Below are 26359 nucleotides of genomic sequence, written 5' to 3'. Positions count from 1 at the left end.
GTTTACCTCAAAAATGTAAAGTATCCAGTAACACCCCTTCGAGTTCATTGGGGTGCCCTGGCACGCAATTTAAGATCCATAGGGTCAGATGGGTGTGGGAGGACACAGCCTGGAGTTGGGACTGGCCCAGGGGACCTGGCCCTCAGGATCTAAGCAGTTCTGAGTCTCTGGCCACAGCCGCTCAATTTGGCCGTTAGCAGATAAGTTATAGGGGAGGGGGCTCCTAGGCCCCAGTTTGGGTGAATTCTGGTGTCTGTAAAATTTTGGAAAATTATCATAGGCTAATAATGCCAAGAAAATTAAAAGAACAACAGAAGTTATTTTCTCACTTTCGCTTCTAGAAGCCATAGTATGGATGACTCTCCCAGGATTTATATTTCTTATTAATTCAAACTACTAAAGCTCCCCGTCCCACTGAGATTTGTTATAACTAAGGTTTTTCTTTTCTTTTTTAAGAATTAAGCTTAAAAATATATTTTAACTTAATGACTTTCTCAATGGCTTCTCTGGTTTCCTCTTGCAATACCACCTAACTGGGCTTTGTTTCTGCTTCTGTTGGTGATGTTTGGGCCCTTCTAAGGGACCAGTGGTCCTCGGTTTCCCCTGCAACAGCCATCAGGCTCCTTGGCTTATCAGGCACGTACTCTCGGGAGTGAGTTGGGGGCAACTGTTAGGAGCTTCTCAGACTTCAGAGGGCCTGGAATTGCTACCACCCCACCCCCAACCTCCGTCCCGTTCAGGCTCCTCAGCTGCTGTTCTCCAACCATCGCAGTTACAAGCTCAGATTCAGCGAGTGCTTTGTTCAGGGTCAGGAGAAGGTCATGGGATCCTCTACATTTGCTCTCCAGTACCCTTTTTCAAATATAGTGCTCAGCAAAGAGGAGGGAAGGCCACTAGTGCCTCTGGCCCTGTGATTAGAGATTGAAGTGAAATGCCCCACCTGGTCCTCTAAGTGCTGTGATAATGTTAGTGTGTCTGTAGAGCAGTTTGGCCAGGTCATTTTCTCTCGGATTCAGGCAGCTGTCTCTTGATTCCCCCGGAGAGAGGCAGTCTTCTTGGTCTGTCTTCCTTGAGTGGTGCTTTGGCGGTGCTATTTCTGACCCTGGCATTCAAGTCTTCGGAAGCCGTTACATTAGCTGATGGCTACTTAGAGGCCAGTAAAGGTCAAAACCATCAGACTGAACCAGACAAGGAGACAGCAGCCCTCACTGTGGAGGCAAGGGCTGAAGTGTGAAGGTGGAGGTCCACGGGCTTGGCCCACCAGCCCCTCCTCTGGGCTCCCTGAGTTCCCTGCATCTTGTGTTTCTCCCTCTCTCCCATCCTTCTCTGCTAAGCTCCTCATTCAGACTGGCCTGTATTGAGTGGGTTTATGGGTTGCAAATCATGGGTTTTAGAATAAAGATACCCTCACTCAAACAATGATGGAATTTATGAAAACATGGAGAGATGGCATTGTCCCTGCAATTCTTGTTCCTGGGATCCTGCAGTGATGTTATCCTGGGAGACTGGGGCACTGATTCTTTGAACTGTCCAGCAAGGAGGCTTTCAAAGTCTTTCTTGGCCCTTCCTCGCAGGCCAGTGTTCACATCAAGGACTTATCCAGGGATGGTGTGGGGGTCTCTTCAGGGGGCTGGACAAAGCCCTTGCAGGGCCAGCCTTGGTGGGAAGGGCATCACGTACACACATGCACAGGTACGCCTGTGTGGGTCCTGGAGGGGCCTCAGGGCTGCCACGTTACTTTCTAGTGAACAACAGTGGTGAATAACAGTTACTGACCACTTGCTGTGTGCTTGTTCTAAACTCTTTATACTCAGAGGTAAAAGAGATGAAAAATTAGTCAAAGCACAATACAGTTTGGCCTGAAAATACCCTAAAAGATATGTAATTAAAATGACAGATGAGAAAAAGTCTCAGGATCCAGGATGCTGCCTGGTTTGGACACCATGGCCCTCATGGGGCTGAGGGTGGAAATGCAGCTGCGAGGCCTCAGAGACCCCCTCCTCAGCTCTGTAGGTTGAATGCCAGCAGGGCCGAGAACAAGATTCCAGTAGAGTTAGGCAGACCCAGCAGGACAGGATGCGGCAGGGGTCCCAAGGATACCTTGAGGCCCTGCCCCCACTCCTGTTGGGGTTTATACCTGCTCATCAAGCCTGGCAGGCTCCACCAGAGCCACTTGCCCTAGTTTCAGTGGTGGCATTTACTTCTGGGTACGTGAGGGTCCCAGCCCTCCTGTTGCTCTTTCCCCAGCCTGCCTCTGCCGTGGTGGTGCTTTCTGATGGCCCCATGATGGCTGCAGCCAGCATTCTGCCACCCTGGTGTCACCCATGGATCTTGTCCTTCCGCAGAGCTACTTCCTCAGTCGAGCCCAGAGCCTGTGTGGCCCTGAGCGCAGTGCTGTACCTGACTCACTGCGCTGGCTCTGCCACCCCCTGGGCCAGAAGTTTTTCATGGAGCGGAGCTGGTCGGTGAAGTCAGCTGCCAAGGAGAGTCTGTACTGTTCCCAGAGGAACCCAGGTGAGAACATCTTTGCAGCTGTTGGGAATTGGGGAAAGCCACCAGTGCTGCGGGGTGACCACACTCCAGCCGCGGAGAGACACAGGATATCTCAGCCTTATTTTCCCTGAAGCTCAGGGAGGTCAGGAGCCTGGTCAGCAGCTAAGCGGGGTTTGCGGCTCACCTCTCTCTGACATTCAAAGCCTGGGGCCTTACATCAGTCACACCGCCACGCATTACTAAATTGTGATTGAGCACCAGCTGTATTCTTGCCCTTGTTCTGGGCGCTTTGGAGGAACAAAGATGTGTGGAGTTGCTGTTCGCTGGCCCCGGTCTCCTGGTCCCATTGAAAAGTAGATAGAGTACGGAGCAGTTAGGGAACAACAGGCGACAGGCGGTCGTCAAGTGCTCAGAGTGGTGGCAGAGACAGGGCCCCAGGCTTTGGGAAGAGATGCTGGCTTGCTATCCCTGGTGTTTGACAGTAATTGGAGTCGACTCGCCCGGCCTCGGAACCGTAGAGGCTGGGCGGCTGGCTGAGATTGAAGTGACCAGTGGCTTTCTGCCTCCTGCATGCTTTTCCCCTCTCTAAACTGGAGTCCGAGGAGAGTGAAGCATGTTCTGCGGTACAGAAGGTGTGGCACACATTTGGTGGGGGGAGTGTGGCAGACATTTGGTGGAGGTCTTTTCTTTTTAATAACTTTGTTGTACAATATAAGAATGGTGTGCAAAACCAGAAAGTAAGGATGAAGGCAAAAGCAATCCTAAATCTCCCAACCCCGTCCACCATTGTCTTTGTCTACACCATAGACTGCCACTGGCTCTCTAACCTCTTGCAGGATCTGGTTCTAGGCCTTGTCACCCAGAATGTGTTCATAAGTGTCCTGCCTCCTTGCCCTTGTCCAGTTGAGGCCCAATCTGCACATGTGAGGGGAGGGAAGGGGCTTGGTGACGCCCTGCTTTGGGCCTGCCAGGGGCGACTTGTTGGTGACAGTCAGCTATCACAAGCATTGCAAGGCCCCTTGTTTAATCAGCTCAGCCAGACCATCACTGACCTCAAGTCTCATGCGAAGGCTCTGGAAAACAGGAGCAGGGTCTTCCTTGTCATGTCAAGGCAGCAGCCACTGCCTTTTTCTCCTCAGCTGGCTGTCCTCCTGAGCCACAAGGAGAAGAGCAGCCTCTGAGACTTGGGGGAACTTTCCAAGGCTTGTGGCCACCACCTTACAGCTCCCAACCTTGAATGGAAGTACTAAGCTCCGTGCCAGGGGACACAGCACCCCCCTCACACACACCCGCACTGGACCAGTCCAGAACCACACGTGGCCTTGGGCTCTGCAATCTGGGGCTGACCCCTGCCCCCACCTTCCAATGTTTTAGCAAGGTAGTTCTGGGGCTTGGTTGAGAAGGGGGTGTTGATCCTCTTTCAGAGGAGATAGCTGTGCCTTGGGTTCCTCTACGCACTTTCCATTTCCTCCGTAAAGACAAAATGGGCTCGTAAGTAGGACCCATTTAACCCTTGTCCTGGCCTTTCTCTTCTGCAGCCGACCCCATTGCCCAGGTCCACCAGGCCTTTTGCAGGTACCTGCTAGAGCAAGCTGTGGAGTCCTTGGTGAAACCTCAGGCCAAGAAGAAGGCTGGAGATCAGGAAGAGGAGAGCTGGTAATGTCCCCAAGACCACCCCCCGCCTTGGGCTGTCTGCTCAGGAAGCTCAAGGGCAGCTGTGAAACAAGCCCTAGTGTAGGGTCTGCAGGGAAATCAAATGATCGCTCGTATTTATTTCTCAAACCTGGCAGCCCCACGAGAGCCCCGACCTGGCCTCTGCCCTTTTCTCCCAGACCCAGGATGTCACTTTCCCCCTTTTTTCCTTCTTACCCATTCCTCACCAAGTGGAGTCAGTTCTTGGAGCAGGTCAGAGATTTTACTCGTTTCCTTTGCATTTTGGGGTGGGGAGGGGTGTCTGTTGAGGGGATAGGAATGGAATGTGGAGAGCTCAGCAGAAGGCAGACACCTCTGGCCCAAACATCTTGGGTACCCAGACCTTTATCGAGTGTGCCAAGCAATTCTTATTCTTATATAGTTATTTAGCGCAGTCTTTCCTTCGCAGAGTAAGTCCTGAGAGGCAGACAGTTGCCAAAGTCATTCTCATACAAGGCCCAGGTCCTGACTGCAGTGCACCTGAGTAGAGAGGGGAAGGCAGTTTTGCCTGGGAGATCAGAAAACTTCTGAGAGGAGACGACATTTGAACTGGACCTTGAGGAGAGGGGTCAGGTTTCGGGGCCAAGGATGAAAAGAGAATGGCTGGCTTGCCTGGCAGAGGGAAGTGTCAGAAACATGCGAAGAAGGAAGCCTGTGGAAAGTATGAATGGTGTCAGGGGCAGGGCTCAGGGTATGCCTGGCATGATGGGGAAGAAGGGACCAGAAACGTCCGTTGGCTCTTAGAGCTGGAGGGCTGGACGGCCAGGCCATGAGCCTGGTCCTTGTGTACATTTTGATGTACCTGGGACCTTTTCTTCTCTTTCTAGTGAATTCTCCATTGCTCTGGAGTATCTGAAATTACTTAATTCTTTTGTGGACTCTGTGGGGATTGTGACCCCTCCTTTATCCAGCAGCTCCGTGCTCAAGTCAGCCCTTGGTAAGCATCTTGCAGGGTGGCTCCAGAGGCCTCAGGTTGCTTAATCTAGTCCTTCACAGACCTTGTGTGAAGTGTACACCTAAGAATCTTCTCTGGATCTGAGGTTTGCATCTACCGCTCCCCTGCAGCCCTGACTCACAGTTACCCCCTGGCTGGGCAGCTTTCTGGGGGCAGGAAATAATGATTCTCCTAGAAGTGGGATGGTGAGCAAGTGAATGTCTTCTCTGGGCCCTGGCTGTGGGCCAGGTCAGCAACCTTCCCAGATGCCCAGAATGGGGAGCAAATGGTCCAGGTACTGGGGGCTGGTGGGGGCTCACCTTTCAGATGCACAGTGCTCCCACCTCTCCCCTGAGGCTGCTCTTGGATCTGACACTGTGCTGAAGAGACCTTTCATCTGGGCGTCTGTACCGCTCCAGCTACCCATTGCCTTGGGTGACACAGTGCAAGCCCCTGACTGAATTGGCACCAGTCCATTCTTTTCTTCTATCCCTGAACTGTCATCAGGGTGGTGGCACCTCAGCTGCCACCTCTCGGACTTCTAAGGCAGCTGAGAGAAAGGGGGTGTCAAGCTCCTTTCTGGTCAGTCTCCTCATAGAAGGAAGGATCCAGAAAAACAGCCACCCCATCATGACCACTGATCTCGTGGCCAGTCTTTATTTCAGAATTTAGAAAAGAATGCACTCTTAGGCCTTTTATTTTACACGTCCATCCCACTGGCATCACCAGATCACTAGTATAATTTTGCAGCTGAGAAAACTAAGCCTCAGAGAGGAGAAGACTTAAAGATTCTAAAGATTCTAATAGGAGCCTGTTACTACAGAGACTATGGAAACACCGTTTTTCATGGCTATTTTAAGTTTAGGTTGTTTCCAGCTTTTTACTTAAAAATAACACGACAGTGAACATCTTTGTTAAACTTTTTTTCTCTATTTAGAAATAGAGAAAATTTCTTTGTGATAGACTGCCAAAAATGGGATTACTAGGTTAACAGGAGTGAACATTTTTAAGGCTGTTGATACATATTGCTGAGAGATTGTGCTGGTTGATGCTCCCACCAGAAATGTGAGGGGGCATCCCAGACCCTAGCCCATCCCCAGAAGGTAGAGGTGGCACATGCCACGTGGGAACCAGGTGCAGCGAGCTGGGCTGAGCGCCGCAGATCTGGTTTCTGTGGGTAACATCTGGTACTGCTCCCCTCTAGGTCCAGACGTTGTCTGTCGGTGGTGGACGTCCGCAATCACTGTGGCCATCAGCTGGCTCCAGGGAGACGACGCCGCTGTGCGCGCTCATTTTACTGAAGTGGAGCGTATCCCCAGGGCCTTGGAAGTGACAGAGTGCGTAGGCCTCCTCAACCACGTACTTGCTTCTTTCCAGGGGAATCCCAAAAGCCGGTGTGCCAGGCTCCCTTGTCTGGGTTAGCGGGAGAGAGCAGGTCTGGGTGGCCATTGGGGTGTAGGGTCAGGTAGCCCCAGGGGCTGCATGATAGATGGAGAGATAAAATGAGGGAGGAAGAGGGCACCACAGAGACACCGAGGCTGGCAGGCACATCTGTCTGTCTGTGTGTCGTCCCAGCTTCCGCGGCCTCCTCCCACAGCCTCCGTGGAGCCACAGGCTATCAGGGAGGGAGAGTGGTGTGGCTCCCAGCATTTCCGGAAGCTCGTGGTGGAGCCAGGCAGTGTGGTGATGGCTCACGGCCAGCACAGGGCTTGTGAGGGCCCGAGGAGCCTTCCCTCATGTGCCAGCATGGGAGCCACTTTCCCCCTGTCAGCCATGTCCTGTAAAGGGCTTTTAGCACAGGCATAAGGCATAATGGGAGAGCTTTTTTTCTTTTTTGTGAGGAGGACCAGCCCCGAGCTAACATCCACTGCCAATCCTCCTCTTTTTTGCTGAGGAAGACTGGCCCTGGGCTAACATCCATGCCCATCTTCCTCTACTTTATATGGGACGCCGCCACAGCATGGCTTAACCAGCGGTGCGTCGGTGCGCACCCGGGATCCGAACTGGCGAACCCCGGGCCGCCGCAGCAGAGCGCGTGCACTTAACCGCTTGCGCCACCGGGCCGGCCCCCGGGAGAGCTTTTGACAGTCCTCTTTGGGGACTCCTGCCTGTGGGACTTTGCCCTGTAGTGACAGGCAGACCCTGCCTGCCAACACCTTGGCTGTGTCTGACTAGATCTGAGTGTCCTTGACATCTTCTGCCACTCAAGAGAAACTTTAAAATGCTCCAAGGCAGAAAGGGCCCCCAAGGTCCTCCCGCAGAGCCAAGGCTGTAGGATTTCCCATCAAGCAACTCTTTTTTTTTTTTTTTTTTTTTGTGAGGAATATTGGCCCTGAGGTCATATCTGTTGCCAATCTTCCTCTTTTTTGTTTTTTGTTTTTTTTTTTCATTTTTCTCCCCAAAGCCCCCAGTACATAGTTGTATATCCTAGTTGTAGATCCTTCTAGTTCTTCTGTATGGGAAGCTGCCTCAGCATGGCTTGATGAGCGATGAGAAAGTCTGTGCCCAGGATCCGAACCGGCAAACACACGAACTTAACCACTATGCCACTGGGCCGGCCCCTCAAGCAGACTCTTAACCAGGAGAGCAGGAGGGAGCTGAGAAAAGTGGGTCCAGGGAGGTTCCCTAAAGTAGGTCTGACACCCCAATTTCATTTAAGCAACCCATTCTTTTTTTTTTTTGTGAGCAAGATCAGCCCTGAGCTAACATCCGTGCTAATCCTCCTCTTTTTGCTGAGGAAGACTGGCTCTAAGCTAACATCTATTGCCAATCTTCCTCCTTTTTTTCCCCCAAAGCCCCAGTAGATAGTTGCATGTCGTAGTTGCACATCCTTCTAGTTGCTGTATGTGGGACGCGGCCTCAGCATGGCCGGAGAAGCAGTGCATTGGTGTGCGCCCGGGATCCGAACCTGGGCCGCACTTAACCGCTAAGCCACGGGGCTGGCCCTAAGTAACCCATTCTTAAGCGCCCTGACCAGTGAGCATCCAGCTCTGTATTAGACTCTACCCTGTATGCTTTCTCCCAGCCAACATGCCTGGGGAAACGGAGGCTTGGTGAATAAGTTGTCTAAAGTCATCTCACTTCTGAGCAACAGAGCCCTGGCATGCAGCTAAGATCCTCAGCAGGCATTCCTCCCCCCTGAATATAGTCACGCCAGGGGCCCTTTGCTCTTCAGGGATAATGATGCTGTGGGAACCCTCCCCCAACCCCATCATCCCCATCCTTTCCCCAATCTGCTCTGTGAAAAGGGAGTAAGTTTCTCCAGAGGGCTTAACACCAGCTTCTGGGGGAATGGCCCCTTAGAGAGCAAGTGTAAATAATGGGGCCAACTTCATGTCACCACAGGTAGCAGCAAGTGGTATTGTGGCCATTCGATAGATGAGGAAACTGAGGTACAGATTGTTTGAATGACCATCTTAGGTAGCTTCTTAGTGGCAGTCCTGGTGGTTGAGCCTGGGTCTCTGATCCCTTCCTCTCAGCCACACGCCCCATTTTGGGGTCTCCTGCACCCCTTCCACGATTCCATCATTCATTCAGCAAATACGTAACTGAGGGCCTACTTGGTGCTGGCTGCATTCTAGGCTCTGGGAGGCAGCAGTGAACAAGATAACAAGTTATGGCCGTAAGCAAATAGGCAGTGTCCTGTCCTGCACAGGCGCTCTTCTGTGGGGGGCTGTTGCCAATGCCAGTGCATCTCTTCAGCTTCAGAAGGGGTTCTGGGCCAGAAGCATATCAGCCTCCAAGGGTTCACACAGCGTCTGGTGAGGGAGGGAGGCCCATAAACCAAGAGTTGGTGTCAGGGGAGCAGAGGTGGGTACAAAGGGCCTGACACAGTGGGCAGCGAAAGGAGGCTTGTAGGGAGCAGGAAATGGAGTGGACAGGACAGGAGAAGGTGGACCAGGGGGCTCAGCAGTGGAACAAGTCTCAGGAGATGAGTGAGAAAGGGTATTTCAGGTAAAGGCACCCACGTCAGCAGAGGCACAGGAGTGAGGAGGGGAGAGGAGATGAGCTCTGGTTGCCTGAAGCTGGGTCAGAGAGACGGGAGACGGGCCATGGCTAGACTGGGAAGGGACCTGCATGGCCATGAATGACCCTGCAGATTGTTCTTCCTTGCTTCCTCCTCTCCAGCCATGCTCGCTCCTGGATAGTCTCACATGCCTTAGACACCCAGGACCTTAGCACATGCTGCTCCTTTGCCTGGAGCCCTCCTCCCTAGAAATTCACATGGCTCACTCCCCTAGTTCCTTCAGGTCTCTGCCCAAATGTCACCTTTCCAGAGAGGTCATCCTTGACCATCCTTTATAAAATGTCACCCCCTTCCTCTGCTTGACTTTCCTTCATGGCGCTTCCCCTGCCTGGCATTGTGTATTCAGTGTTTGAGGCCTTTATTATCTGACTCCTTCACTGGAGAGTGAGCGCCTGTGGGTAGGGTCTTGACTTGTTCCTGGGGCTCCTAGAATGAAGGAAGTCCTGTAGGAGTGGAGGGCCCACCTTCACTCAGGGCTGGCATTTCAGATCTGGAACTGGGGACCTGGAACCATCATGGCAGCATTTGAGTCAACACTCATGTGTCACCGCAGTGTGGGGTTTGGTGGTCACCAGCTTGGGCTCCCTCTCATGCCACCAGGTGACACGCACTGACCTCCTGCCTCCCTCTCACCACCCAGGAGCCCCCTGTTGAAGGCCGTCTTCCACACCTGCAGAGCCATGCACGCCTCTCTCTCTGGGAAGGCGGATGGGCAGCAGAGTTCCTTCTGCCACTGTGAGAGGGCCAGCGGCCACCTGTGGAGCAGCCTCAATGTCAGCGGGGCCACCTGCGACCCTGCCCTCAATCACGTGAGTGGGGCTTACCTGGCCCCTCAGGGAGGTGCTCAGCTCTGGTGGCTGAGAACACTCCAGCCTGCCTTGAACTTATCCAGCCTGTGAGGCTTCCTGAGAGACAGAAACCAGGCTAGCAGCCCCCTTCCCCAAAACGTAGCCCGCTAGCCCAGGTGGGCTCCCTTTTTAGTCCTTGGCGCAAACGTGTTTCCACGTGTACCTTTCCTAGGCTCCCTGACTCCCAGATCCTGCTGGCCCTCAGCTCTGTCAGCCCAGGTGAACTGCAGCTGGTATTTCTTCCCCTCAAGGGCTCTGCATTTGCTCCAGGGAGCTTGCATGGCTCCCCAGGCTCCTTCAGGCCAGGCTTGGAGTGGGCCCCTGCCCCCTTGCGCACACATGCCCCGAGCCGACTGGCCGCCCTGGGTGCCTCTGTGGCTGGCCGCACACCTCCTGGCGGGCAGCTGTGGTGCATTGTAGTTGCATTGCATGTTCTGGCTGTACCCGTGCAATGTTTCCACAGTGCATCACAGAGGCCTGCCCAGCCCTCGAGCGACTGCCCACCCATGCCTTGTTAGAGGGCTCTGCTGTCACTGTTGGTACAAAGCATGGCCATCCTGGGAGAAGGGAGGTGGGGGTGCATGCAGCTGGAAGGGCAGCGTCGTCTGCTCACCTAGGAGGAGCACGGTTTCACTCCAGAAAGGGAAGGCGAGGTATATCCTGGAGGGTCAGACTCTGAGCTCCTCACTGGGGTTTGGTCCCAGGTGGCTAGGCTGGCACTTCTGGCTAGAGGTCGTCAGTGGCCCTGGACACAGGTGAACCCAGGACAGCGCGCCAGCCCTACAGGACAGGCAGTGTGCAGAAAGGGCCCAAGACCAAAGGCCTGTGGTGGGCCACATCTCACTTTGTGCCTTTCTTCTGCTGGTCTCTCGTAGTATTTGTCTTCATAAGAGAACAGTTGCAGCTGAGTCTGGGGAACAAGAGGCCGCGGGCACCCTTGGGGCTGGGATTCCTGGGTGGCAGTTCTGTGTGGGAGAGTGGGCCTAGAAAAGGGAGACTCCGTGGGGCCTGGAGGCCTTCAGAGGGCAGAATCCAGCCCCAGGCTGCTCCCCCTACCCAGAGGGGCTCCGCCAGTGCTTCACCGCTTAGAAGTGCCAAGAAAACTTAGAACTTTTGTTTGAGCAGGGGGCCTCATCCGTGTCCCTTTGAGGCTGTCAGCAGCCAGAAAACAGTGTAGCCAAGGGTCAGGGCACTGAGCAGTCCCGGGGCAGGGTCCAGGGTGGGGTCTGGGGCAGCACTGTGACCTCCCCAGGTCCAGCAGCCTGGAGAAGGGGAAAGCCAGGCTGGGTGAGATGAGGAATGGCCTGGGGGAGTCAGTCTGAACCTGAGGGCCACATGTGACTTATCTCAAAAAGGACTCGGCTGTCTCCTCACTCTCACTGCTGCCTGGTGCCCATGGGCCTCCAGAGCCAGGCAGGCAGTCCAGCCTCGTGGGTGCTGTGCAGAGTGTGAGGCCCGTGCTCGTGGGACATCCATGTCTAATAGTGGCCACCATTGACTGAGTGCTTCCAGGGACCAGGCGTGGTGCCCACGCCCAGTGCCCTCATGTTATGCTCACAACAGCCCTGGGTACCCATTTTGTGGATAAAGAAACTGAGGCTCAGAGAGGTTCAGTCGTGTGCCAGGGTCATATAGCTAATCAGTGACAACCACGATTGATCCAGGTCAGTGGGTCTAAATCTAAGCATTAACTGCTCTGTGGTTCTGCCTTCTTGGGCTTCTGTCTCCCCCACCCCAGAGGCCACTCAGGCTGAGCCTTGGCTGCCGTATGTTGAAGAGAGCCAAGCCTCCCTCCCTTCCCCCACGCCCCCCATCTCCAGCCTATGCTGCCACTTCAGGCTTCTTGATTCTACTGGAGCGGCAGGGCCTTGGCACCTTTTGGGTATCAATCTTCAGGCGAGCCATGGGGGGGCTCCCATGAGGTGGGAGGAACCTGTGCTTTCCTGGCAGACCCATGAAGGTTTATTCCTGCCCTACCACTTGTGTCCCTACACAAGCTCTGTCCCTCTCTGAGAGGGACACCTCACCTGCAGAAGGGGGAGAACAGGTCTCCCACTTGGGGCCATGGAAAGGACTGGATGCTGGGAGCCCAAGTTTGCCCTTCATCTGTTCTCCTGCTCTCTGTGGAGTGTTTTCCAGGTTGCCTCATCAGCTCTCCACTCCCAGGGCTGCCGAGGGTTGGGCTGGGGAGGGCCTGGTAGGTGCTGGGCTCCCTGCCCCAGCAACAGGCCCATCACCTGTCTCCTCCCTCGTGGCTCACCCCATAGGTGGTCCAGCTGCTGACCTGTGACCTGCTACTGTCGCTGCGGACAGCACTCTGGCAAAAGCAGGCAGGAGCCAGCCAGGCCCTGGGCGAGACCTACCACGCGTCAGGTGCTGAGCTGGCTGGCTTCCAGCGGGACCTGGGGAGCCTGCGCAGGCTAGCCCACAGCTTCCGCCCAGCCTACCGCAAGGTGAGGCCCGGCACCCATGCGGGGTTGTGGAGCTGGCCTCTGGGTCAGCTGGGTGACCTGTCAGTCACTGGGCTGGGTGCATGTGTCCCTTTGTTTAGCTCATGGTGGTTGAGGACCTGCCATGTGCCCAGCCTTGGAGCGTGGTGGTGAGCAGGCCACACGGCCCACAGAGAGAGAGACCAGCATGGATGCACCTCACCAGTCAAAGGCTGGGAGGGGACAGGCTCCGAGGGCAGTGGGAGCAAGGAGGGGCTCCTGGCCCTGTCTGGAGTGGGGTTGGGGGGACACAAGGGAGCTCCACTCTGGCTTTCATAACTGGTGTCAGAGTGATAGACTCTCCTTAGAACTGCATTTAATCATTTTTCTGAGCCACTGGGAGCTTCGGTGTGCTGCATGACGCTTTCTACATAACATCCCCTTGGCGATGGCCATGGGATCTGAGATGAGTCTCTGAGGGCAGTTAATAACTGGGCTTACTAGACTCAAATCATTTTCTTGTTTGTTTTACTTTTATGCTAGAGTAATATAATTGACATATTTTTGCCTGAATTATTTTCCAATTCAAGTGAGTGGCCAGAAGTGTCAGTGAAGGGGAAGGGCTGTGTTTGGAAGGGCACGAAAAAGGAGAAGAGCTCAGAGAGAGGCTGCCCTCACCCTAGGGTGCTGTGGGACCCTCACAGGGTTACACTGTAGCCACTGTGTGCAGCGAGCCAGGACAGACACAGCAGACAAAACATAACCATCAGAGAACTACCCCTCACTGTGGCAAAGAGGAAGTGTGCCCCAAGGCTCTTGGCAGCACTCTGTCTGCTCGGGGCGGCTGGCATCAAAGGCCTCTTGAAACACCGTTTCCATCCTGCCCCTCCCCTGCTGAAACTCTTCCGGGCCCTCCCCACAGCCTGCGATATTAAGGTATAAAAGCGCCTTGAGATTTTAAGAAATTCAAGACCTAGGCCTGGCCCCTCACCCACTAGGGACTCATATTTACAGAAGAGCTGCCGCCTTTCACCGGGCAGCCTCCCAGGACCTGAGGCTTCACCCCAGTACTTGTCTTCTGACCCCAGAGGGCGTGTTGGCGCTCCTCACCAGCAGAGGGAAGCAGCCCTCTGCCTCCTCAGCTCGCTGTCTCGCTCCTGCCCCCGCCAGGTGGCCTGTGCTGTGTTCCCTGCTCCTGCCCCTCTCCCAGGTTTCTGGCTTGTATCGGGGGTCAGAGTAAGGACAACAGAGGTTGCTTTCAAGGGGTGAGCAGTGCAGGTTAGCGTGGAGAGGAGAAGGTGTCATCAGGTGCAGACGAGATGCCGCAGGGAGAGGTACCTCCTGGGGCACAGGCGGTGAGGACCCAGGGCTTGACTGCGTCCTGCCCGCACCTCCCCAGGTGTTCCTGCATGAAGCCACCGTGCGCCTGATGGCAGGAGCCAGCCCCACCCGCACCCACCAGCTGCTGGAGCACAGCTTGCGGCGGCGCACTGCTCAGAACACCAAGCATGGTAAGTGCGCCAGCACCCCAGCTCGAAGTCCTGGTGGGGGCCCTGCCTGAGCAGGGGAGGAGCCCAGCCCAGCACTTACCTCGGTGGAGCTGCAGTGTGTGTCCACATCTGCAGTGTTCTCAGAGGTGGTGTGAGAATAAAATGTCCAAGGCCTAATTTGGTGTGTTGCAGGGCTGGGGGTGGGCGTTGGTCGGGTGGTTGTGGGTCCAGCCTCAGGAGTGGGGAGGAGAGGGCTGGGGATGTTGTCCCAGTGCAGGAGCCGGGGTAGAAGCGTGGGCCCCAGAGCCAGACTGCATCTCAGCTCCCACTGCAGAGCAGTAGCCTTGTGATGCAGCCAAGTTCATGTCCTCTCGTCTGTGAACTTGGGAGGACATTAGCACCTATCTCCCTGGGTGGGTGTGAGGATTAAATAAATGAGTCCACATCAAGCCCCTGGAACAGCACCTGCAGCCTAGCGGGCCCTCAGCAGCTAGTTCCTACCTGTATCTCATCATTCCCACAGGAGAGGTGGACACCTGGCCCGGCCAGCGAGAGCGGGCCACCGCCATCCTGCTGGCCTGCCGCCACCTTCCCCTCTCCTTCCTCTCCTCCCCGGGCCAGCGGGCAGTGCTGCTGGCCGAGGCAGCCCGTACCCTGGAGAAGGTGGGCGACCGTCGCTCCTGCAACGACTGCCAGCAGATGATTGTCAAGCTGGGGGGCGGCACTGCCATCGCCGCCTCCTGACAACTGGGCTCTGCCCGCCTCAGCCCACTGCCTCCCTCTCTCGCAGCCTCTCTCCCCCTCCTCCCTCTGTCTCTCAGTCTCTCTCTCCCTCTTCCCTTTGGGAGCTGTGGCATGAGCCTTATCTTCTGAGCTGTTGCCTGCCGAGGCTTTTGGACCATCTCAGGCCAGTGGGCCCCTGAGCAGAGCCCCTTAAAGTGCTGTGGATAGATGCCCGTGGTGCAGGGCACGGTGGGCCTGAGAGAGGAAAGACAGGTGGGGCAGGAATTGGGGGTACCCTGACTTGAAAGCAGCAGGGGGAGCTGCCAAGCTGCCCAACCTCTGCCTCCAGCCCTCCAAGGTTTTCTCTCCTTTGAATGTCTCTCCCCCTTTTCCTGCTTCCTTGTTTTTTATCAGGCTTTCCCTCTGAGGGACATCGGTCTCTGGGCACTAGAGCGCTTCACCCTTGGCACTGTGCCCAGCATGCCCCCCCCACTTTTTATACGAATGTTTTTATATGCGTGTGCTTGGGTTTGCCGTGCTGCAGGGCTAAGTTGCTGTGGCATCTTTATTTCTCTCCCTGGGTCTGCGTCCCCTCCCCTGTGCCTGACAAAGCCAGTGCATTGTTTTCTCTTTATTACACAGGACAGCTAGGGAAGGAGAGGAGCCCAGCCCTGGGGAGGCGGGTGGGAAGCAGGGGGCAGGCCTGGGAATGGATGAAATAATGTCGGCATTATTTTTTAATTTTTTAAAAAATAAATGGTATCTTATTTAATTGTCCTGTTCCTTCCCACTCCCCCGCCCCCCTGGGATGTCAGCCCAAGCTCAGGGTAGGCCCAGGGGGCTGGGAGAGATGAAGCCACCCGCTGGGACTGGGGACCAGGGGCCTTCAGCGTGGGTCCTCAGTTCCCTCCCACCCCAACTCCTACCTCCATAGTCTATTTTTATCCCTAATTCTTGACCTGAAAATAAGCTGGAGTGGCAGGGACCAGCCCCCAACCCCTCCCCAGTGAGAAGCCCTTTTTCAGGGTGGGCACAAGGTTGCCCAAGGTGGGCACTAGGAATGAGGCCCCCTGCCTTGATGGGGGGCCTGGGAGGAAAAGTGGTCCCAGTTTTCTGGATCCCCTGGCTCAGTGCCTCCCCTGAGGCCATTTCTCTTGGGGCTGAGGATTGCCTGGGACCCCAGAGCCTGCTGGGAGACTGAAAGGGGCTGCCCTCCCTCCCTTCCTGTGCTTCTCACCCACTCAGGCTGGTTGGGACAGAGAGTGGGCAGGGCCCCCACCCCAGGGGGTGGGGGTTGCACACAGCAGGGGCTCCCCTGATGCTGAGTGCTGGCGGAAACACAGCTTGGACCTCACTCGTTTTCTTTCTGCTGCCCCTCCCCCTCACTGTAATTTATGGCCCCTGCCCATCTGGTGAGCCAGCCCTGTGTCATGTGTATATACTGTGCCTTTTCTCGTCATTGTTTAGGGGTGGGAGGGGGTGGGTTTTCACTGAAAAGGGGGATACACGCCTCTGGCTTCTTTGATGTGGAATCATTCACTGTGTCCCAGATGTAGGTTATTCAATAAACACAGATTGGTACCACCCAGCGTGAGGTGTGTTAGGGTCTGTAGTGTGACTGCTGTGGTAACTTGCCAGGTGGCTGCATGGCTTGGCCTCCAGTGGGTCAGGGACTGAGGACAGCCTTCCCTCTCCTCTGAGAGGCCCCTGGGGGCTGCACTCAGATCCCTGCTTGCCCTCGCAACCTGGCCCCTTCCTTCCAGCGCCGGCTGCCTGGCACACAGTCCGGGGCTGGGACAGGGCCTGGGATAAAAGGGCTGTTGGTTTTGCTGGGGTCAGAGGTCCCCGTAGCCAGTACGTGGAGCTGGTTGTTTGGGTGACAGAGGCAGTTCTCTGGGATTTGCGGTGCTAAGCTCTTCTGTGTTCACCCTCAGAGATCCATTTCTTCCCTATCGAGTGCACTGCCCCTTAGTGTCACCATCCTCCCTGGAGGCAGGGAGCCTCTGAGGAGACTCACTGGTGCCAAAGTCACATCCAAGTCCAGCTTCTGGACTTCCCAGGTGGATCACCTTAGACAGGATGTCACCTCAGCCTCCACTTCCACGTGTGCAGAATGGGGATGACAATCCCTGCCTTTGACTAGAGTCCCCATAGGTTTGTTGACCGGTTTGAATGATTCAACACACATGAAGTGCCAGTTTACGGTGAGTGCCTTGTGAGGCTGGTGAGGGCCAGACCACAGGAGTGGGGATGGGAGGGTGCTGGGCCTTGTAGAGAGGTGCTCAGGAGTGCCACGTGGGAATGAGCCTGGGGGCTGAAGTGCATGTTCCCGCCCAGCTGAGAAATGGGTGAGTCCCTTTAGCATCTGAGCCACTCCCTTTAAAGGGCAGTGACAGCAGGCCACAGGGCCAGAGCAGCCAGGAGGGGCCCAGCTGCAGCTGGTCCCTGTCCAGTTATTACAGCAGCATTCCCCGAGGTGGTCACGCCCATGGCCTCAGCCTGGCTCCCTGGGATGGAGATCCAGGACCCTTGGGAGTGAGAATGAGCAGAGAGGTTGCACCTACCTCCTGGCACAGCCCAGCGGGGGCCTGCGTCACCAGGGTGGGTGGCTGTGAGTGGCCAGTGTATCCAGGAACCTGATTCTTTTGTGTGTCTTGGCAGGCTCCATGACTCAGCACCCACCCCCGCCTCCCCCGGATCTACACAGCTGCGGGATGGGCCCTGGGAGCACCCTCCCCCCACCCTGGGTTGAGGGTGTGAGGGCTGTCTCCCCTACAAGCCATGGGGGCCCTCACTGCAGGCAGAACTGTGGGCTTCTGGCCCTTGGTTTCCTTAAGACACAGGGAGGTGGACCCTCCTACAGGTGAAGAGCTGGTGAGTTTGAGGGACTCAGGGCAGCCCAGCCAGCAGGAGGAGGGTCTGATACTGCCTGCAGCCTGGGAGCAGGGGCCCCTCCCTGCCAACACACATGTTCATAACTTTCCTTTCTCCCCTAGCTGCCTGCCATTCCACCATCAGAGTCACAGGGGTGGCAGAATACAGTCCTAAACTGGGGTCAGCTGGGTGGCCTTGGCAAGTTTCTTAGGTCTCAAAACCTCAGTGTCATCATCTGTAAAGCCACACACCCCTGGGTTTTTGTGAGGATTAAATGGAAAAAAACAGCAACAAATGGTGGCCATGGTTATTAAAACAGTATACCATACCTAGGGTACACAGAGCAATTGAGGCCCAGCTGGGTGGCTTTGTTGTCAACGAGGGGCACAGCCCAGCCCTCAACCTCCCCAGCAGTACCTGGCACAGAGGAACCTGATGCATGCAGGCTGCTGGCAATGCCCTGGGCCACAGCCAGGCATTGGGAGCCTGCCTGGCAGGAAAGGAGCTGCCACTGGGAGCTGGCAGTGCCAACCCTGTGTGGTGTGAGCACCCTGGTGCGGGCACTGCCAAGGCTCTGGGTCAGCCTCCCCATCCCCTTTTCCCCCAGAGCAGCTACTGGGAGGAGGCTCCCCCATCCTGAGCACCAGCTGTCTGCCCGGCCCACTGCCCACACCCATTAGGGGGGTGGCCCTAGGCCAAGCTGGCCAAGTGGCCTGCAGACCAGGGGCCGGCTCAGGGCCAAACTATGTCAATGAGGATCAGCCAGGCTCAAGCCAACTCAAGCTGTAGAGCCGGTGACCAGCTGGAGGGGGCTCACCTCCAGTAAGGGGCATTGACCTTCCAGGGGGCCTCAGGGTTCAAATAGCCCTCTCCCCTGTGCCTGAGCCTCAAGGTGACTGGAGCCTAACTGCCCCCTCTCCCATGGCTCCCACTGCTATGGACATTAAGTCTGGCATTCAGCCCTGATCACCCTCTCCAGCCACTTCTTCCTGGCTCCCAGAACAGGCCTGCCAGCTCCCAGGAGCAGTCCTCTGCTCTTGCACATGCTGTGCCCTCTGCCCACACTGCCGTCTGTCCAGTCAATGACCAATGCCTCCGCCATCAGCGCCTCTCAGAGCCAAGCTGGGGCTCTTTTATTCTCTGGGGTGGGAGCCACAGGAAAGGGTGTATTTACACGAGGAACTCCGGCCTGGGGGTGCCCCCAGAACAGAACCACTGGCCTTACCCAGTGGGCCCCTTCTTAGCCCTGCAGGCTCCAAGGCCCCCAGTCCACTTTGGGCAGATGGAAGAGCTAGCCTTCCGCGGCCGGCGCCCCTCCCAGGCCCCCGCCAGGCCCGTGGCCTGGGCCCCTCGACCGACCCGATGGCGACTCCCGGCAGACGAGGGCTCCCAGCGATGCGATGCCTCGGGAGAACCAGCGGCCCCGTCTTCACACGGTGACCTCCGCTTTGCTGTTGGTGCTCAGGTGCCGGGGTCCGCGGCCCGCGCTGCTGTAAAGGCCGGGGGGCTGCGGGCTGAAGCCTTCGGGCAGCTTCTCCACGCTGAACTGGTGCCGGGGCGCGTGGCAGGCCTGAGCCGCCAGGCGGCCGCGGGGGCCGGGCCGGGCCGGGCGGCCAGCGGTCCAGCCCTTGTAGTGGCCCGACGGGGCGGGGCCGGCAGGGGGCGCGTAGCCCGGCGGGGCCCAGGGGCAGGCGTTGAGCAGCGCTGACAAGTCCTCAGGAGGCCGCGGGGCCGGTGCCGGGAGGGTCACTGGGGCGGGCTCGATCGCGGGGAACCGCTGGTAGAAGTCCTGCGGGGAGGCCTCTGCGGGGGACAGGGCGGGGCGAGTCGGGGCGTGGTCAGGCCACGGGAGGCGGGGACTGGGCGGGGCGGAAGTCGGGGCAGGGCCCCAGCGCCTGCCCCCACAGGTGGGCGAGGCCAGGTCTCAGGGGCGGGGCCTCAGCGCCCGCGAGTCAGGACAGGGCGGGGACAGGCCGCGGGAGACCCGGCTTTCGGCGCCCTGGGCTCTGGCGGCGCAGTGGAGTCCCAGCCAGGCGCCTGGTCAGGCGTGCGGTACGGCCGAGGTTTGGGAGCCGGTTGGCTGCAAGGCGCGATACAGAAGCTGGCTGGAGCGCTGACCCGCCGGGCTGGGAACTTTGGAACTCAGAACTGGGACCCCGGAGCCTTGCAGTCTAGGAACGTGGATACCTAGGGTGCAGTGGACGCGGCGCTTCAGGCACAAACCCGGCCACTCACCTGCGGCCTTGAGCGCGGCGGCCTTGAGGGTGGCGTACTTGGCGTAGTCGGGCTGCAGCGTCATGCTGCCGCCGCCCTGCAGCCGGGGGCCGCGCGGGGGTCCGGGTGTCGCCGACCCCAGCGGCGCGTTGTTGGGGCGTTTCTTGTCTGGAGGTGGGAAGGGGGACGTAAGATGAGACTCGGCCCGCCGACCGGAGGACGCCCTGCACCTGCACCACCTCTTCGCAGCCGTCTCCCCAACTGCAGTTCAATGGGAACTTGTGGGATGGCCGTTTGGGCGAGACTGAGCGCAGAACCTGTCTTCATGGCAGAAGCTCCAGCGCCTGGGCCAGGGCCTGGCTCAGAATAACATGAACACTAGCTGCCAGCCCTGAGTGGGTGCTAACCCAATGGACCATGGCTCGCCTGCATGTTTGCCGCTTGACCCAGGACCTGCTTTCCGTGGAGATGGAGGAGGCTTGCTGTCAAGCCTGCCTGGCCAGCAAGAGGCCAAGAGTGAGGCTCCATCCTGGAAGCTCCTCCATGCACAGGAGGCCAGGCAGACCCCAGGGCTCGGAGCCAGAGCCTAGTACCACAGCCTGAGCCAGAGATCTCTGAATCTGGAGACTTCCTGACAGAGTTCCTGAGGCTAGAGGTTGCAAGACCCCTCGGAGGGTCCCTCTCCACCAAGGGAAGCTGACCTGCTTACCCAGCCCCTACTTGCACACCTGCAGAGGTGGGCAGCTCATTTCCCCTTGGGAAACAGCCTCCACTCCCCCGCCGAGGTGACCAACTCTTACTCCTCAGGACACCTTCCCCAGCTCCCAGGCCCAAGTCAGACCTGGGGGACCCCGTGCTGTAGATCAACAAATGCCCGCCCAGCAGCCACTCACCTGTGCTGTTGTGGGGGGAGCCCCGGGGAAGGCTGTCACCCATCTGCACCTGGACACAGCTCCCCAGAGGGGGGCCCAGAGGCGGAGGCAGTGGCTCCTGGGGGCCTGGCTGCTTCAGAAGTTCTGTCAGTGTCCTGTGGGGAAAGAGTGGTGAGAAGCAGCCCTCCCAGTCTCCTGCTCTCCCATCTGCCAAGGCCCTCCTCATCAAAGGCCACCACAATCTTGCTGTGTGGCCCTGGGCAGCTCTTTCAACCTCTCTGGGCCTCCCTTCTCCCCTGTGATTGACCTCACACATCTAGTTTCCCCTGCCAAGCACAACCTGTGGCCCCAACCTGGCTATTTCCCAGAGCAGGTCAGGAAACTCTAATGGGGTCACATGTAACTAGGGCCACCTTGTTTTCCAAAGGCTCCTGCCTCTCCCCTTCCTGGAGTCCACTCTCCTGGACCCTCCAAGTGGAGTGTCCTCTCCAACACATGCTCTGTGAGCTTCTCAGGCTCCTGAACCTTGCTTGTGCTGCTCCTTCTGCTGACAACATCCTTTCCTCCCATAACTCCTACTCATTCTTCAAACCCCACCAGAATCCCTCCTCCTCCTCCAGGAAGCTTTCTTTATCTGCCTACCTAACTCCCCTCCTGCAGCAGAGGCTTCTGCTGGGTCCTGGGACATGGCTGCCAGCACAGGCAGGGAGGACAGACAGAAGAGGGGAGGAGGGAGCCAAGAGACTTCCTAGTAGCAGCCCAGCACCAAAGGCTGTGTGACCTTGGGCAGCCACCTCCCTGGCTACCAGGACACCCAGCCCTCACCCAGCTGTGACAGCGTCTGACTGAGCCTGCCCCACAGACAGCCAGACCCAGCCTTCAGCCCAGCTGCCTTCAGTGCCCCAAACCCATGATTTTCTCCTAGCTCTGTCTGACACTCCTTTTGGGACCGGGCCCTCAAATGGCTGGTTCATGAAGGACACTGGAGGTGGGACACCTGGGGTGGGCGTGGGTTGGGTGCAGTGTGGCAGGGTCTGAAAGCCTCCTAGTGTCCACCTGAGCTGACCCTCCATGCCCTGCCCACTCCGCAGCTGCCTGCTCCTGTGGTCTCATCTCTGGCAAGCACCCACCAGCCAGCTCTCCCAAACACCTGAGTAATTTCCATGCCTCCCGGCCTTTGCAAAAATTTCTCCAGAGGGGCCGGCCCCATGGCTTAGTGGTTACGTGCTCGTGCTCCGCTACTGGCGGCCCGGGTTGGGATCCCGGGGGCACACCGACGCACTGCTTGTCCAGCCATGCTGAGGTGGTATCCCACATACAGCAACTAGAAGGATGTGCAACTATGACATACAACTATCTACTGGGGCTTTGGGGAGAAAGGGAGAAAAAAGGGAGGAGGATTGGCAATAGATGTTAGCTCCGGGCCAGTCTTCCTCAGCAAAAAGAGGAGGATTGGCATGGATGTTAGCTCAGGGCTGATCTTCCTCACAAAAAAAAAAAAAATTTCTCCAGGGACAGACTCCAGCTCCCCTCTAAGCCCTCAGAGAAGCTTTCCTTGACCATCAACCTTGACATGGCAGAATTAAATTTGAGGTTTTGGGGGAGGGCAGGGGTTCAGAATACACCTATACATGAGCTCGAGTGGGGCTCCAGGTCTCCCCAGAGGAGAAAAGGAAATCAGGGCACATGGGAGCCTGAAACCCTGAGAGGGGAAAGGATTGGTCCAGGCCACACAGCACATCAGGGGTGGGCCAGCTCTTCCTGAGGCATAACCAGACCTGCTTCTCTGTCCCCTGAGGATGAAGTGGGTTCTAGGTGAACATGTCAGCCAGGCTGCCCCAGCCACCCCCTCTACACCATTGTGGCCCTCAGCTCCTGCTGCCCCACCCTGGTCGAGGACACGCCCTGTCCTCTCCCCCTCGCCCAGCATGAGGGGCTGCAAGCCCAGGAGGCCTAGGCCCTGCCCCTGCAGCATGCAGGACCCAGGCTGAGAGCCTCCACATCGTGGAGGCAGCACAGTAGCTGAGGCCAGGGTTCCAGCCCCAGTTCTGCCCTACCAGAGTCTGAGAGGGGGTGGGCTAAGTGGTGGGGGAAAGGGGGCAAGAGGTGCTGCGGACTGCCAAGGAAGCCCTCATCACCTGACCCTGAGGTCTAGGAGGGGGAAGCATCCACCTGGCCCACCCCGGCATGGGGACATCTCTCTACTGTCACTTCCTAAATACCAGCCTGTCGCACACCGTGTCAGCAGCCCAGACGGCCAAGGGAGCAAGAACCTGGGTGAGTGAGGAGGGCGCAGGGCACAGGGCAGAGAGGTGGCTGGGGCATGGGAGTGTGGAGGTGTGAGTAAGGGTTCCAGGGTCAGGACACAGAATCCAAGTCCGCATCACAGCTGAGGAAGGGACACTGGGTCCTATAGACCTCACTGCACACAAAGCTCTCAGAACTCAGCTAGCACCTGTCCTGGCCTCAGCAACAACGAATCTGTGACCCCCCCCCCCCTTCAGGCCCCTTCCTGCCCAGGGGGAGAATCTGTCCTTCATGGGGTTGGTGGTGGGGGTGGGTATTGAGTGGAGTGAGTGGGGGAGGCCTTCTGAAACCCCAAGGAAAGAAGGTCAGGCCTGAGTCACAGCTATGGCGGGGTGGGAAGTGAGGTGGAAGGAGGGAGAGAAAAGTGGGGAGAGAAGCAGGAGGGGAGAGAGCTCCAGAAAATGCCCCTTCCTTTCCCTTCCTTCCGGCCCAAGACGCCAACACTGTGTCAGCCCACGCCACCCAACCCGTGCTAGTGGGGCTGGCCCCAGGCCCCCTCTCCTGGGCGCAGACCTTGTGCCCTCTGTCCAGGGACGATCAGCCCTCCCTGCCCACTCCGGGAGCTGCGGGGGAGGGCGGCCCAGCACCCATCTCCGCCGGAAGGTCAAGGAGAGACAGAGTCTCCCTCCGTGAAGTGGGAGGTGGGGGTAGACACAGACGTGGAGACAGAGGAAAAACCAGGAGGCGACTGCTGAGGGGGGACCAGAGTTTCGAGAGGGGCGGGAAGGATGAAGGGTCGCGAGGGGGCGCCCACCGGGCAGCAGGGCTGTCCAGGCTGGGCGGGCGGAGATCCCCGCCCCGGGCCCGGCCGGCGCGCGCTCACCTGGTCACGGTGCGCCGCGCGCGCGGGCTGTGCGCCCTCTCCAGGCCCAAGCGCGCCCCGATACCGGCCAGCACGAGCAGCGCGGCGACCCCGCACACGGCGTAGACGGCCGTGTGGCTGCGCTCGCGGCCGGGGTCCCGGGGCGCGGCGGCGTCGCGAGCACGCGCGGGCGGCCGGCCGGTCTGCACCCAGGCCGGAGTGTCGTAGTTGGAGCAGCGGCTCTGGTCGAGGCGCCGCGGCCCGTCGTGGCAGCAGAAGCGGTAGCCGCACGTGCCGCAGCAGAAGCTGTAGGCGCCCGAGCTGCAGTTGAAGGGCGGGTCCCACTGGCCCATCACGTCGTAGTAGCCTCGGCAGCGGTCGCCGCCGGCCGGGGCCGCCGTACGGGGTGTTGCGGGTTCCTGTGCCTCAGGGGCCCCCGCGCGGCCCGACGGCAGCCGCGCCAGCAGCAGCGCCAGCCCGAGCGCGAGCCGGAGCCCCGGCGGGCCGCGGCCGCCCCGCAGCCTCCGCGCCCCGGCCCGCTCCATCGGGCCCGCGCCTTCGGCTACAGCGCCCCGCGCATGGCGGCGCGCCCGGCTCCCTCCCGCCTGGGGCCCGGCCGGCTCCTCCGCGCCCTCAGGGATCGCGCTGGCCCCGTCGCCCGGGCGCTGGCTCCCGGCGGACGCCTCCTCGGCCGTCAGCCTCCTCCGAGGACCCCAGACCCGGGTGGGCTCGGCCGAGAGCTCTGGGGGCTGCACCTCCGGTGGGCGCGTCCCCCGCCGGGGCTCCCCTCGGACCTGAGCCGGCCCGTCCGCGCCCTGGGTGTCCCCGCGGGCCGGGCGGTGTGTCCTCGCCTGCGCCCGGTCCCCAGCCTCTCCCCGGCCCGGCGGGAGTGCGGTTCCCGGGCCTAGCCGACACCGAGGTCTTCCCGCCGCCGGCTCCGCGCTGCCCGCGCTCTGGCTGCGGCTCGGGCTCCGCGCGGGCTCGGGCGGGAGGGAGCGAGGGAAGAGGGCGGGCAGGAGGGAGGCAGAGCCGGGGGAGGAGCGCGGCCGCGGCTACGGGAGGGAGGGGGCGCCGCAGGGCTCGCACAGCCGGGGCGCCCCACCGGGGCCCCTCCCCGAAAGCCTCCCCAAACATTCCTCGGAACCAGGCGCTCTGCGGGGTTCAGCTTACAGCCCTCGGGACTGTTACTTCGGACATCGGGCCCGCCACCGGCGCGCCCCTGTTTCACTGGCGCGCACACAGAGAACAGAGCAGCCCCCCAACCTCCACCGCCTCCTTCCCGTCCCCTCCGTCAGTTCTTATCGAGACAGAGGTGTGACATGAGGCAGACCCTTTCCCCTCTCTGCGCCTGGATTTTCCCGTCTGTCAAGTGGGAAGGAAACCCCACGCAGAGCCGCCGCAGAGGGCCAAGCATGAGTCCTCTCTGCGCCGCCTGGGACGCAGCGTTAACCCTGGGGCGCGCGCCCTGTCCCAGAACCTCCTGGACGCCGGGCTGGGGTCCTGGGGTGTCCCCACATCTACGGTGATGGGCATGGCCTGGCGGGCGCCCTCCCGGGATCTCTTTGCCACCCGGGTGAGGGGGAGATTGGGGTAGTCCTGGCCTCTGGTGAGGGGGGCGGGGCTAGGCCTGGGGCGAGGCCATTGGCGGACAGACGACCCTGCCCCTCGCGGGACCGTCGGGTCCCTTCTCTAGCCCAGGGACAAGGAGAGGCCAGGTCCGGAGCACGGCTCCCTCTTGTTCTCCAAGTTGGATGTAACGGGAATGTGATCCAGCCGCGGCGCCTTGCTTCTCTCTGTCTCAACTCCTCATCTTAACATCAAAAACTCTTCCTGGGGAGATTCATAATAGCCCCTTCCAGGAGGCAGGGGTCAATATGGTGCTTCCCACTGTCCAGATGGGTACACCAGGAGGGCAAGGACTGGGCGGCCAGTTCACCCCGCGTGACCTCACACAGCGGAGGCCTCCGCCATATCTGCTGAATGAATGAATGAAGTGACTCTAGTCTCTAGTTTTTATAAAATGAAGAATTTGGGCTCCTAGGGTCCTTCCTGTTCCCCTTTGCATCTTTCGTTCACTCACCGACTGGGATCAGTTTATAAAAATGGAGAAGGTGGAGGGAGGAAGAGAGAGAAGGATTTACATTTAAAGGAGGATCAAGTCTTTCTGTTGCTGAGATGAGGGGCTGACAGGCTAATTTCAGGTATTAGTGGGCTAGCACAGAAGGGGAGTGACCTCCCTAAAACGCCCTTCCCCCTCAGGGTGACTCCTGTGCCCTGGCCAAAGACAGCCAGCCCCGCCCCCTCCACCCACAAATGCTCTTCTGATCCAGCCCAGAAGACCTTACTTCATTAAAAGACTTTACTACAATTTTAGAAAAAAAGAAAATAGAAGAGCAAAGGAATGAGATGAAATTGCTTTAATCCCATCACCCGGGACAACTGAGGCTAAACTATGTCACACTTTACAGACTGTTTTGTAACTGCTTTCTAGTTTACTTTCTGCTGTCAAACTTTCTGCTTAGAACTTTGTAGCTATATTTTCTGGTGCATCCTCTTCTGCTTCCTTAGGGGGCATTCCTAGAAATGGAATCCATGGCACAAACTGTCTGGTTTGTATCAATGCCCCACCACACACTGCCCAAATGCCCTCTAGG

The 26359-nt window shown here is 58.2% G+C and overlaps 2 protein-coding genes across 2 annotated transcripts in view; one reads left to right on the top strand and one right to left on the bottom strand.

Annotated features, from left to right (window-relative positions):
• Positions 1-16225, top strand: part of SREBF2 (sterol regulatory element binding transcription factor 2) — a 60911-nt gene extending 44686 nt beyond the window's left edge. The window contains exons 12-19 of the mRNA XM_004437918.3: positions 2346-2514; positions 4032-4149; positions 5013-5122; positions 6324-6456; positions 9787-9955; positions 12262-12447; positions 13823-13934; positions 14437-16225. Of these exons, the coding sequence (XP_004437975.1) occupies positions 2346-2514; positions 4032-4149; positions 5013-5122; positions 6324-6456; positions 9787-9955; positions 12262-12447; positions 13823-13934; positions 14437-14657 (1218 nt within the window). The 3' untranslated portion in view covers positions 14658-16225. The remainder of the gene's footprint in view (positions 1-2345; positions 2515-4031; positions 4150-5012; positions 5123-6323; positions 6457-9786; positions 9956-12261; positions 12448-13822; positions 13935-14436) is intronic.
• A 2384-nt stretch (positions 16226-18609) lies between these two features.
• SHISA8 (shisa family member 8) lies at positions 18610-25999 on the bottom strand. Its single transcript, XM_087448842.1, has 4 exons — positions 23727-25999; positions 20618-20751; positions 19746-19892; positions 18610-19313 (listed from the first exon to the last, which is right to left on the bottom strand). Exons 1-4 carry the CDS (start codon positions 24248-24250, stop codon positions 18940-18942), a joined length of 1179 nt encoding a protein of 392 aa, XP_087304968.1. The 5' UTR covers positions 24251-25999; the 3' UTR covers positions 18610-18939.
• Positions 26000-26359: the final 360 nt, after the last annotated feature.

Source organism: Ceratotherium simum, chromosome 25 (assembly GCF_057802395.1).
Source record: "Ceratotherium simum simum isolate JZ-2026a chromosome 25, ASM5780239v1, whole genome shotgun sequence".
Classification (NCBI taxonomy): domain Eukaryota; kingdom Metazoa; phylum Chordata; class Mammalia; order Perissodactyla; family Rhinocerotidae; genus Ceratotherium; species Ceratotherium simum.
The sequence above is the reverse complement of the archived record's forward strand: the minus strand, read 5'-3'. Positions and strand labels throughout refer to the sequence as shown.

What these genes read in the sequence shown, in the direction of transcription:
- SHISA8 (XM_087448842.1), bottom strand. Translation starts at nt 24,250, where the DNA reads ATGGAGCGGGCCGGGGCGCGGAGGCTGCGGGGCGGCCGCGGCCCGCCG. An exon ending in GCGCGGCGCACCGTGACCAG is followed by an intron (nt 20,752 to 23,726) that starts GTGAGCGCGCGC and finishes CTTTCCCCACAG; the next exon opens with GACACTGACAGAACTTCTGA. An exon ending in CGCCGCGCTCAAGGCCGCAG is followed by an intron (nt 19,314 to 19,745) that starts GTGAGTGGCCGG and finishes TGTCCCCCGCAG; the next exon opens with AGGCCTCCCCGCAGGACTTC.